At 32.4% G+C, this 14353-nt stretch overlaps 1 protein-coding gene across 24 annotated transcripts in view; it reads left to right on the plus strand.

Annotated features, from left to right (window-relative positions):
- Nucleotides 1-14353, plus strand: part of ADGRL3 (adhesion G protein-coupled receptor L3) — an 856301-nt gene that overhangs the window by 391350 nt on the left and 450598 nt on the right. For all 24 annotated transcript variants that reach the window (XM_077848164.1, XM_077848162.1, XM_077848167.1 and 21 more), the window contains one exon: nt 3282-3495. In XM_077848164.1, the coding sequence (XP_077704290.1) occupies nt 3282-3495 (214 nt within the window). The remainder of the gene's footprint in view (nt 1-3281; nt 3496-14353) is intronic.

The following is a 14353-nucleotide window of genomic DNA, read 5'->3' on the forward strand; positions in this document are numbered from 1 at the left end:
TCTGGTTCTAAATCATATTTTTGACAGTAGAGAACCAGAATAAAGCTTGGTCTATGTACACATGTTTTGACAAAAATTGACTGATGAGTTTAATTAACCAAATTGTCCACTTAGTCAGACACATGCTTTAACTGTATGATTTGCTTATTTGTTTTGTTTCCTTATTAAATTAACTTGTTTCTCAACTTGATTTAACTGTTTAAGTTAAAATATAGCCAGATCAGCTATTGTTTGGAAGCAGTTTCAATGTTATTTTAAAAATAGTTATACCAAAGTTAAGAAACAAATTTCCTTTTAGCAAATGCTAAAACACTTCCTGGAAAATTCTGATTTCAAAAACTGTTTATTAAAACCAAAAATAAAAACCAGAGAGACAAAAACAACCTCTTTGGTTCCATTTCAACTGACCTAAGTTATGAAACTGGATCCCCAAATTGGAATATTTTTATTATTCAATGATTTCATTACTTAAAATACTAAGTGCATTAATGAAAATATCTTTATCCTTGAAAACACAAATCTCACTTTTTTTTTTTTTAGAAATCTCACTATTAAAAAGGACATCTTGTTTTAAAAACCATCTAATTTCAGAATGATAGATAAACAAGGGTATTTTATTTTATTTTAGGAACAATAGACATGCATATCTCAGAAATTCAGTGTCTCTCTATTGTGGGAATACCCTGTCAAAATGTTGACTCAAGAGCAAACTTGAAAATAATGTTACAACTAACCTCTAATTATGTTAACTCTGATGAATGCTTTGGATGTGGTAGATTCTTCTGTTTGTGTATGCATGAGTAAAAGGGAGAGAGAATGAGAGAGGGAGACAGAGGGTGAGCAAGCACAAAGAAGATGTTGAATAACAGCCAGACTGGAATTACCTGTATGTGCTGCTTGAGAACTTTGAGGGACCTGCTCAAATCTTCTGCATGTGGTGTATGGTATAGTTATAGCTTTTCTGAAACAATATAGAAATAAGGTAAAAACTAATGTCATTCTCGTTTTTGAAATAGTAGTTATGGTTTCACAAACTAAACCAATCTTCTCTTTCTTTACCTCCACTCTATTTTCACTTCCTTTTTTCTCTCCTCCCTTCTTTTATTTTCACATTCCATGCTTTTGAAAAAGCCACAAAAAACGTTGCATATATTTATGTAAGTGCATATTTTTATATATGTACACACTAGGGCATTAAGCAAATATTAATACATATATATAGCTATCATGTATGTATCTATAATTATTTCTCTTATGTAGGAATAAGATGCCTAGAAATCTACTTATTAGATGATTCGTAAACACTTAATTTACAATTTCAAGTATATGCTTTTAAAAGAAAACTTGAGTTTTTACAATTAAACATTTGGCTTTATTTATTTATTTATTTTTAAAGATTTACTTATTTATTTACGATAGACACAGAGAGAGAGAGAGAGAGAGAGGCAGAGACACAGGCAGAGGGAGAAGCAGACTCCATGCAGGGAGCCTGACGCGGGACTCGATCCTAGGTCTCCAGGATCACACCCCCTGGCCAAAGGCGGCGCTTAACTGCTGAGCCACCAGGGCTGCCCAAACATTTGGCTTTATTTTTTTTATTTTTTTAAAGATTTTATTATTTATTTATTCATGAGAGACACACAGAAAGAGAAGCAGAGACATAGGCAGAGGGAGAAGCAGGCTCCATGCAGGAAGCCCGATGTGGGACTCCAACCTGGGTCTCCAGGATCACACCCTAGGCTGAAGGCAGAAGCTTAACCACTGAACCACCCAGGCATCCCAACATTTGGCTTTAATAATGTACTGATTATGTTCACAATCTTCGAGTGGGAAACTTAAACTTCACATGAAAATATGGTGATTCCCTGTATATAAATGAAATAAATATGTTCTGCAAACATCTAAAATCAAACAACAGATTTAAAAGAACATATTTGCTGCAAATATAAAGGATTAATTTAAAAAATTTTTCTCATTATATAAATAGCTATTTTACAATAGCAAACCATGTATAAATGTGAGCATGCAATTCATAAATAAAAGGAATGTGACAGGTTGATTAACATGAAAATGTGTACTACTGTGTAAACAGAATATTGTAAAATTTGTAAAAAGGATATTGTATCATTATTTGTCTACTACATTGGTAAAATTTAAAGTAATTCGGAATGTGTTGTTTTGAAATGAAAAGTGCTGCTGATAGAACTATACATCTTTATTAAGTCTTTTGGATATCTAGTTGTTGATTTTTGACAAATTTGAAATACATTTCCCCTTTGATCCATTGATTTCATTTATAAGACTATACCATAACATATATTGGATAATTATATCTTTTCTAAAATATTATAACTAAGATACACAAATATATTTACTTCTTCACGATATTATGACAAAAACACTTGGGCATTCCCAAATGCCCATAAACATAAGATCAATTATATAATCTTTATAGGTATATATAATGCAATCATTAAAAATGAGGAGTACAATACAGAAATGAAAAGAGATGCCCATTAAAATAATAAATAAAATAAATCAAGGTATCAAACAACATGTGTAGTATACTACCTGAATAAAATATAAAGAGTGGTGGGAGGAAACATATAAAATGTATTTGTTTTTCTGTAGAAAATTGTAATAGGAGGGTCACCACAATGCTGATTGGTTTTCTCTTGACAGTGGGGTGTGTGGAGGGAGCTAACGGAAAATTTAGTTTTTTCCATACAAAGCTCTATTTTCTTAAAGAACACTTAGTACAATTAAATTATAAAGTATGCTGATCATGGTATTACTGAAAAATGAAACCATGTTTGAGAATTGAAATGGAATCCTTAAGATTATATAAATTCAACAAAAATGCAATTTCTTGGTAATAGTTTACATAAAACAAAGCAATGCAAAACACACACAGATACCCCTGAGGTTTACCTGAGGAATCTTTCTCTACAAGCTGGCTAATAGTTCTATATGGTCTTTACCTCACGTACCAGCCAAAGTTTTAGAAAATCCAGGTTTTTTTTTTTTCCTTTCATTTATAAGAAAACTATTAGATAGGGTTTTATGAAATAGCTGTTATTCTTAGATTTTTAAAAATCCTGTAAAGTTGTTGAAGTGAGAAATATTCTATTTTAATTAAAATTGTTAATTGCAACCGGTTTATTTTTTGGTATTAGTACTTGGTGTTAGTATTTTCCTCAAACACTAGAAAAGCAAACACATGTATTCTTCCTTTGTATGTAATAAAGATGACTTATATTTCTTCCTCCTCCTTCCGGTAGCTTTCAGCCGTGCCCCAATTCCGATGGCTGTGGTTCGCAGAGAGCTCTCCTGTGAGAGCTACCCCATAGAGCTCCGCTGTCCAGGAACAGATGTCATCATGATAGAAAGTGCCAACTATGGGAGGACTGATGACAAAATTTGTGACTCTGACCCTGCTCAGATGGAGAATATACGATGCTATCTGCCAGATGCCTATAAGATTATGTCTCAAAGGTATGATACTTCTAATAATCTTTTCTTTATGCATTTAACATAAACTCTCATAAATGTGTGTGACATATTGAGCACAGGTAAGAACACAAATAGCATTGTATATTTTAGAATAATATGAATTACTTTTTCAATATCACACTGTTTTCCCATATCACTAAAGTGCTAGTATTAGAGATTGCAAATGGCATTTGGAAATTATTAAAGTTTATTAGATTAGTTATCAGGTTTAATGGTCTATCCTGACTTTTCTAGAACTAGGCTAAATAGATGAGAAACTAAATTTATATTTCACAGTTTTCAAAAACAGACCTTTCTAATTTTCTCCGGAAATTACAGAAATATTATTTTACTGCTAATAAATATTTTCTCTTAATGTATGAAAATAAAAACTAATAGGCAATCTTTATAACAATTAATCAAAATGTAGTAAAAGGCTATTGATTAATAATTAGTTGGCCTTGGAAAAACAATGAAGAAAGTATTGCTTTGTTATCTAGAATGTAATGTCAATCTTTTAAGCTATTCAAAATATTATCATATTCAAATAATATAAATTGAGGTATCATATAATATCATTGGATAAAGAAAAGACAGTCTTCAATTCTATAGAGATTGGTCAATGGGAATCCATAAGAAGGTTTAAATTATACTAAAATTCCTTGATAAATTAAATATCAGATATCTCTCTTTTTTTAAAATTTATTCATAAGAGACAAACAGAGAAAGAGAGAGAGAGAGAGAGAGAGAGAGAGGCAGAGACCCAACCAGAGGGAGAAGCAGGCTTCACGCAGGAAGCCCTGCATGGGACTCAATCCCGGGTCTCCAGGATCAGGCCTGGGCTGAAGGCGGCGCTAAAGCGCTGAGCCACCCTGGCTGCCCTCAGATATCTCTTAAATATTTGTTCAGTATTAGCATGACTTCTCAGAAATTAGTGAAGTCATTCATTTAAAATAATCCTTCATACTTTATGACTACATGCTTACAAAGAAATGTTAAAATAATCAGTAAATTACTTATTTAGTGAATTATTTTTTCATTAGGATTTCTACTTAGCCATTTCTTCAATTATTTAAGGAGTTCTTAAAATATGGGAAGTCATAGCATATGTAAAAATAAACTTACAGTTTTAAGTATATAAAAGTAAAAACGATAGTTCTCAAGGATTATCTTTCTTGTGCTTGAGAAAGTGCATTATTTTTAGCCTTTTGTCTTCTCGATGGTTGAAATTCTAATATGTATGTTTGTGTGTGTTTAACATATTGATAGTATCTTTTTAAATAAATTACTTTTCTATAAATTATTAATAGAAATTATAGCATGCCAGGTTTGTGATGACCAAGACATCTGATAATGGCCTCTCAAGGAAAATCTAAGGACTTTTGTTTACCTAGTTCTAAAATGCTAACTCATGCTAAGGTGAATATTAGTGAAAAATAAGATTTCAAAATTAGGGATTTCATTTGATAGAAGTTTGGTTGCATTTCGTTCTTCTCTTATGTCTCTTTTCATTGTTATCTCTCATTGTGTGTCTCTTCTTGTCATACATTTGACGTGCCTCCAACTATGGTTAATTCTCTGATGTTGTGCCTAAAAGAAGTCTGATTACTTTATTGTGTTAGGTGTTATAATGGTCTGTCCTGTGTTGTTTTCCATGATTAGTGTGAAGGCACTGTAGCTAAATTGTTATTTTATTTTACTTATTTCTATCAGACCAACAAACAAAAATGGATTCTTTGAATCCATTTGAGGTGTGGGTTGAGGAGGAAATTCTGCTTTTCTGTGATTAACTTTTCATTTTAAATGTAGCAGAAGCATTAACTGCACTAGCTCTTTGATCTCTTTGTGATTTTCATTGAAATTGTTTTAATCCTTTTATTGATATTATTAATGGCTCCCAAAATAAGCCCTTAATCTTATAATTATTGCAAAAAATAGTTACAATGGATCCTCTCAAGCTGTTGAATTATATGGGATGTGTCTCTAAAGTGACAAATCGGCAGAGTAAAATTGCTTTAAGCACCCTGAGTGAATCATTTGTGGAAGCCCCCCTGGTGGTTTCTCAAGTAAGAATTGTCAGCTGAAATAACTGTGGTTAATTCTGTATGGAGGCAAGTTCTTGGGTTGCATTTGGACCACTAAATGTACTACAGTTGTCCAAAATAAATGCTTTTGACTCTTAGAGAGAAGAAATCAGGTTCCATCTTGTAAGTTCCCAGGAGATGAGATGGCCATGCCTGCTTCAGCTGCTTTATAATTAATGAACTTTCACTGCCACGCTAGTGACAGCATGTTAAATAATGCTAATAACTTCTAATTATGATATGGATGTGTCTTATTAATAATGATATGGACAGTTTAAATAATGCATTTGAATGAAAATTATACTGGAGAAACTTTTTTTCTAAAAGATACTTAGTTAATTATTGTTTTCTTCCATTTAAATTTCTCTAAAGACATTGTGTAAGTGTCTAAGCATTTTTAAGCATGTCTGTAGATCAGAGGTGTAGTATTACAAAATACAAAATGTTTTTGCATATCCTTATATAACCTTGTTAAAAAGAGTTCATAACTTGCTTTAGCCTCATAAATTAGACAGATGTCACAGGCAAGGATGGATGTGAAATAGTATTCAGGTAGATATTTGAAAACACATTGAACAAATATATAGATAAAACTATAATAAAATGTTAGTTTTATGTGAAAAGTTGGGAACTTGGATTAAAAGGATAAGACATTGATTTCCATGTTTTTCCCCAGTAAAACTATGCAATCTGAAATCTGCTCTAAGGAGCCAGATTCCTCAGTGCCTTTCAGATTATACCTTGTGCTCTCGAATCCAACTGTGTTCTTAAGGCATTTTGCCCTCGTCATCTCTGAATGTTCTACGCTTTTCCTCTCCTTTCATTTTCTTACTAGAAGACTTCCTGAAATATCAGAATACATTTCTTTATCTGTTTTGGAACTTTTATTCTCACTCACTTGTTATCATCTACATCTTCTTTATTGCATCTAAACATTAATTAAACCCATATTATCGCACCTTAGACAGTTGCCTTTTCTAAAGTAAATCAATAGGCTTCTAGAGGACAGACTTTCTGTTGATTTTACCTAAAACTAATTTTTTTTCTAAAACTAATTTTTGATGTTTAATGATCTATGAGTGAATAAATAAACATGCTCTCCGATTATATTTTTGGCACTTAAAACCTTTCTTAATTCTATTATCTGAGTGATTTTTGTTTTTTCTTATTTTATATTTACACACTTCAGAGTGTTTAAAAAATGGTACATATAGCTTTATGATCTAAATGTGAAAATGACTGTTGGCAACTGATAACTCCAGAAATTTTACATTTTGAATTCAGCTGAGGTTTCATGTTATCTTCAGCTATTAAGGAAAATATTTCCATTTTTAACTCCACCAACACTTAAGATTCCACAAGATACACCATGACAACTCTAGAGTTGGGTGGATAAATAAGCGAGGCTTGGTTTCTGCCCACAAACCTATAGTTTTTTTGGCAGATAAAGAACCAACAGCTAGATTATTTGCTCAGTCTTTTATTTTTATTTCATTTATGTTTATTGAGGAGTTAAAAAAAAAAAAGGAGGAAAGCTCTTTTAGCGTTTAATAATATTGAAGAGTTGTTCATGGGAGAGGAAATGTTGAGTTGGTCCTTGAAGGAAGGTTCCGGTAGAACCAGAAGAGATCAAAGTAGTATTAGATATATAAGTAGCTGAGCACCAAAAATAACACGAGGGGACTGTTTCCCTTCAATAAAACCTCGTCCATCCTATTCTGTCTTGGTTTCAAAAGCTTATTGGTGCCTGCTGTGCACTCTTTAGTCCTTCCAAAGCCTCTTCGAAATGCACCACTCCTCGAGGCTAGCTCCCCACCAACCTCCCCATAGATCAGTGTGTTTGCTCTTAAGAAACATTGATAATTTGATGAGAAACTAGCTTGATGCTATCCCCCTTTTCAATTCAAGTCCTATGGGAATTCTTTTTAGTAGCTAGACACAAATTCCATCAAAATGTGGGAAATCTGAATATCATAGGATTCATGCCAGCTTTTTGGACATGCATTTTAAATATGTGGTATGACAGTTTACGTTATGTAGAATTGGCTCTATTTAAATTGAAAAAAAAAAACATTTGTGAACAGGCATATATGTATGTGTATATAGTGGGCATTTGTTGAGGTATAATATACATATGGAAAATTGCACATATCATTAATCTGTACAGCTCAATGAATTTTCACAAACCAAGCTTATGCAACTAATAACCAGATGAAAACATAGAATGTTAACGGCACTTCAGATATACTCTGCACCAGCCATAGTCCACCCCCTCTGCCCCAAGTTTTGCCAATGTTGAGTTTTCTAATACCTTTAATCAGTTTTGCCCATCTTATAATTTAAATAAATGAATTCATATAGCATATGCTTTTTGGTGTCTGGCTTCTCTCAATCATTGCATTCTTTTTTGCATATAACAGTATTGAAGCATTTTATATACCATACAATCCACTCATTTGAAGTGTATCATATTTTACATAAATCTACCAGTTTGCCAAGTGATGCAATATCCCCATAAATGAGTTTTAGAATATATCCATCACCACATTAAGATCCTGATGCCCATTACTGGTAATTCCCATCTCCTTCCCACACCACTCAATGACTAATGTATTTTCTGTCCACATTTCTATTCTTAATGCTTTGTGTTCTAGGCTAAAAAGTGAATATTTAAAATAAAGTTAGATGTAGTGGGCATTTCAGTGGGGACAGTATCAAAGAAATAACAGTTATTTCTGGAAGCATGAATATAAATACGTTGCTTACTTTTTGAATTTTCTTGGAATCAAAGATCATAATCTAGACATTTAACAAATAGCCTCTTTAGAGTTTCCTATCTAGTAGAGATGTCAAATATATAAAGTGGGATGCTTTTTTTTCACACTTAAATGAGTCATCTAAGTTTTACTTTTCATCTCCTACCAGCATTTTAGCAAGTTAACATTGTTGCATGTCATAGTCACATGCAGAAAAAGAGTGGGTGAGGCAGTGAGGAAGGGAAGAAGGGAGAAAGTTTCTCACCTTTCTGAAAAAGTTATATTTTAGTTTATATCAGTACCACTGCAGGGGATTTTATAGCTTACAAAAAGATCTTGGCTTTTGTTGTATTCAATCCTGGTGAAGTTCAGAATTCTTACAATAGCAGTCAAAGAAGAAATGTCAGTGGCATTTTTTGTGTGTACAAAACTGAGTAAACCTTCTGCAATATACACGAGTGTTACAATTTGAGTATTCTCCTTTGCTCCTTTGGCAGAATTATTAATTGTATCTTATGTTTCTCTTATGAATTATAACAGATCAAAAATAATCCCTTATATTGGAGTTTTCCATTGAATACATGTTCTATGCAGTAAAAACAACAACAAAAACAGATGGTCATAGAAACTATAATATATAACTCGTTGCCTTCAGAATTACCAGTTTTGTGCACATTTATTTTTTTCTTTTTTTTCTTTTTTTTTTTAATTTTTTATATATTTATGATAGTCACACAGAGACAGAGAGAGAGAGAGGCAGAGACACAGGCAGAGGGAGAAGCAGGCTCCATGCACCAGGAGCCCGATGTGGGATTCGATCCCGGGTCTCCAGGATTGCGCCCTGGGCCAAAGGCAGGCGCTAAACCGCTGCGCCACCCAGGGATCCCTTTTGTGCACATTTATTTAAAAAAATAAAGAAAAGAAAAGGAATGAAGGAAGGAAGATAATTCCCATTACCAAAGCCAAAATATAGAGAAAATGGAGAAGCTGGGAAGTTCCTGTCTGGAAAACACTTATCTCTTCGTTTAATATTTCAGCCCATTTCTATTCTGAGAATATATTTTGATAATGTCCTACTAAAATGCTTGCTAGTGCTTCTTGCTATTCATTTAAATATGAATGAAATTATGTTATATATGTGTGCTTTGAAATTTAAGAATTTAGTAAGTGATTAAAATAGCTCAGGATGGGTTAGGATAAAAGCTAAAGGGTGTTGTGTTGGTTGTCTCTTCCAGACCTTGGGGAATATTAACCCTTCCTGCAAAGATTCTCAAAGTGTGGTTCATGGAAATTTGGAATTCCTGAGATATTTCCAGGGATTCCACAAGGTCAAAACTATTTTCATAACAATACTGACTCATAATTGCCTTTTTCATTGTATTAAACATAGGCACTGATTGTGCAAAAGCAGTGGTAAGTAAATCTGATGTCATCTTAGCAGGGAGCAAGACAGAAGCAATAATGTACTTTAAAAAATTTCTGTTTAAATTTGTAACGTGGTACATAATATTATATAACCTACATAAACTGAGAGTCTTTGAGAATCTTAATAATATTAAGAGATAAAGAGGTCATGAGATAAAAGGGTAGGGCAATTAATGTTAGAGCAAATTTCTTTTTCATTTCTACTCATGGCTGAACATTAGTTATGTATTGTCTTCATGATTTTTACAGTGTATAATACTCATTGTTTGTTTTTCTTCATTGTTTTAAAATCTGGAGTTTTATTTTTTTATTTTTTTTTTATTTTTTTTTAAATTTTTATTTATTTATGATAGTCACACAGAGAGAGAGAGAGAGAGAGTCAGAGACATAGGCAGAGGGAGAAGCAGGCTCCATGCAGGGAGCCCGATGTGGGATTCGATCCCGGGTTTCCAGGATCACGCTCTGGGCCAAAGGCAAGCGCCAAACCGCTGCGCCACCCAGGGATCCCTGGAGTTTTATTTTTATCGAAGTATAGTTGATACACAATATTATATTAGTTTCAGGTGTACCATATAGTGATTCAACAATTATATATGTTATGAAATGCTCACACAGTAAGTGTACTCACCATCTGTCACCATAAAAGTCGTTACAATATTATTGACCTAACATGCACATTTGATTTATAAAATATAAGAATCTTTTTTTTTTTTTTTTTAATTTATAGTAAATGATCATGTTAGTTTTTTCCCCACCTCCAGCTTTTTAGATACTTTCACACTTTGTGGTCAGTCTGTAGAACTTGATATCTTCTGGGAAATACTTAGAAAAACCACCATGGAAAGATAAGGTTCTGAAAAGGAGAGGATATAGGATAAAAATACTATAGTAATCATCTTCAGTATAGCTTCAGTTCATATGGGAAAGAATGAAGCAGATTATGAACATAAATTCTGTTACTGATTAATTGGGTTCCCCAGGACTCTTCAGGAAGTAAGTTATAGGGAATCTGGGTGAGTCAGCGTTTGAGCATCAGCCTTCAGCCTAGGGTGTGATCTTGGAATCCAGGATCTTGTCCCACATAGGGTTCCCTGCATGGAGCCTGCCTCTCACTCTGCCTGTGTCTCTGCCTCTCTCTCTCTCTGTGTCTCTCATGAGTAAATAAAAGATCTTAAAAAAAAAAGAAAAATATTTTCCTTTTTTAGTACATCAGAAAAAGCCAGTGAAAGATTAAAATCCATCCATAATTTATAGAATTCAACTAATCTATGGGTTAATGAGGAATAAAGTTTTTTTTTTTTTTTTTTTGAGGAATAAAGTTTTAATAAGAAACCGATTTTACAAAATTGACCAATATAGTTGATAGTTACATTTTTAGGAAGATATCCTTTCCTTGCCTGCTGATTATTTAGGCATTTTACCTCTAGCTAGAATTTTAATATTTAGGGTATAATATGCTTGTATATACATTTGTTATATTTGAGATATATTCATTTGTTATTGGTAATAATAATAATACTTTTTTGGTAATAATAATACTTATTTACATTTATTGTGTGCTTTTTACTTGCCATCAACTCTGATAAAGAATTCACCTTTATTAGTTCATTAATTCCTCCCCATAACACTAAGCAATACCTACTGTTAACACTCCCATTGTACCAATGAGGTAGTTAACTACCATAGACATTTACTTGCTGAAGAATTTATTTTAAATCAATACAGTGTCTTATTTGAGAGATTTGAGGCTTTGTTCATTATAGCAAGGGTGATAAAATGATAAAATATTACAAACAGTTAAGAACTGTGCTCTTGATCATGATCATAATGGTGAGAAAAGAAACTCATGATTTCTTAGGCAAACATTGAACCAAATAGTGGAGTGGTTTGGCTCAGGTTTTATCCACATCTAATTACAGCCATACACAAATTTTCATTATTGAAGTTTTGGATAGAAATAATTTAATTATTGTGAATCTGAAACTCTCCAGACTCTTGCCTCTTTTTTATTTGAATCAATTGTGTTTATAAAGTGTTTTAGGTAATGTAATGCTTCTTGGAAAAACAAGCACTGATAGAATAGAGCTGATTGTATTCCTCATACTAAAGATTTCAGCTGTAACCATGTATAAGCAAAATTTTTTTTTTCAGAACGTCCTGTAAGTCAGAGAATGTTCTAAGTACTTTATATGAATCAACACATTTAATGTTTCCCTTACTCCTGAGAAATGGATACTATTGTCATTTTTCACTGATGTTGCAAGTAAGGGATAGAGAGTTTAATTAACATCCAAAAGTTATATGGTGTTATCTGCAAAGCTGAAATTTTAACCTCAGCAATCCACCTCCAACATCCATGGTAACTGTTGCAGTCCATCCTCTGTCTAAAATGTGCAGTATTTTTAATAAAAGACACTAACCTAGAAAACAAATATGAACCTGTCTCTGTTACTGAAAAAATATACACGTGTGTATATGTTTGTGTGTGTGTCCACCTACCCCCAACGTACACTATTAGTGGTTGCTTATCTTACTAATATACAAATAATGAAAACATGGCATGGAGCTTATTAAATTATGTGGCATTTATTTATTTTCTGCCTTAGGATAAATTTTGGGCAAAAACATTTGAGTACTTGTGATGAAATGTTTAGTTTTAAAAAACCTATGAGATAAGATTTTGTTTTTAACATTTTGGACTTCGTGGTGACAATTATCGACAGCAATACTTCAGTAAAAAACATATTGGTTATAATGGAGAATGAGTTGAAATTTGTATGGTATGTGGAAATAAGAAAACATGGTTGTCATTTAATACGTAAATTATGGAACAGAGAAGGCTCATGAGTTACAAACTAAATATATCACATGAGTACTTTGAAATATTTGTAAATGAGAAAATGTATCATGCCAGCCTTCCCTTAATTAAACTTGAGTATAAGTAACAGAATCCATTAAAATTTCTAATGTTTTATATAATGAGATTTTAGATGGCATAAATGTTCACAAAGCTTTTTCTAATAAGTTATAAAGATGAAAATGGATTTTATTTTTACCACACTATACTTTGTTTTATTATATAATCAGTTTATGCTTCCTTAGTATTTTTGTTTTATTTTTCATATCTTGTGAAAATTTGATTATGTGGGATTCCTGGGTCTCAGCGGTTTGTCGCCTGCCTTCGGCCCAAGGTGTGGTCCTGGTATCCAGGGATCAAGTCCCGCATTGGGCTCCCTGCATGGAGTCTGCTTCTCCCTCTGCCTATGTCTTTGCTTCTCTTTCTCTTTGCGTCTCTCATGAATAAATAAAATCTTTAAAAAAAGATTTGATTATGCTAAAAACATTGCTAAATTTGCCTCCATGAATATTCTGCTAGCCACAAGCTTTAGTTGATTCATTGTTTCTTTATTATTAAAAATGTTATCAAATAAGTCTAAATGTCGGAGGGGGGGTGAGAATATTACCAAGTATAGTTAGTAAATCATTCTGTGCAATACATTTTGAATCTTTCCATTATGTGCTGATGTGAAATGTTATTTCCCAAGTTGTTGGGGGAATAACTATTATCCTACTATTTGTTAATATGAAAAAAATACATTAATTGATACTGGTTTTCCTAGAATTTGACATTTACTTTACAATTGTACATAGGAAGATATGTAAGTCATATTTATTTGTAATTAGGTTTACCAAATGGCAAAAGCAAAATATGTTTTTCATGCATATGGGGCTGATTTCAATAGATAAATATATGTATGTGTGTTTTGGCTTGAAAAGACTTGAAGTCTTTCCAGAATGTTAGTGCCCATAATTGTTGGTACTATCAACCTTATGGAAATAAACATTTGGAGCTGTTTCTTAGACTTATTAGTGTATTCAGAAAGTAAATGCTTGGAAAAGAATAGAAGTCTGCAGGAATATTGTAATATATAAAGAAGAACACATACTTTAGAAGTAGTAAGAAAGGCGAGAATAGATGGGAGTTAAAAAAGGAAGAAACTGGCTGAGTAAAGGTTTGAAAGTGACATAATAATTTAACTGAAGAAAAGGTTTTCAGTTAAAATTTTTTATATGGTTGACATGTTTTCAGAGACACTTTGATGTTACCAAACCTTTACCACTGATCATTTAAACACCTCTAGATATTTTACATTTAATTAAAGTCCTGAAGATACGAATTTTCTTCTCCAATATAGTGTACTCATGCTATGTAAGATATTCATAACAGTCCTCTACAAATATGAACATCTTATTAAAAATAGTATTCTAATATTATTTCCAAATTTAGTAACATTGACTTGTTTGTTGCATGATAATGGGAGTTTTGGGTTTATTTTCAGAATTATACCCATGAAACACACCAAAGCCTGACTATAGGCAACATCCTTGAATGTGATATGTTACCTTTGTGTTTCTGATATATGTTATATCTACATTTTTCACTTATATGCTAAATTTTACTATATTTCTCTAACCAAACCACAAGTATTTTTCTTTTCATTATGGTATAAAAATACCTGTGACCAGTTTCATCATTTACAACCTTCTAGAAGGTGGGAGTTATTTCTCTGTAGGTATTTCAGAAATTAGAGTCAG

Source organism: Canis aureus, chromosome 14 (genome assembly GCF_053574225.1).
Source record: "Canis aureus isolate CA01 chromosome 14, VMU_Caureus_v.1.0, whole genome shotgun sequence".
Classification (NCBI taxonomy): domain Eukaryota; kingdom Metazoa; phylum Chordata; class Mammalia; order Carnivora; family Canidae; genus Canis; species Canis aureus.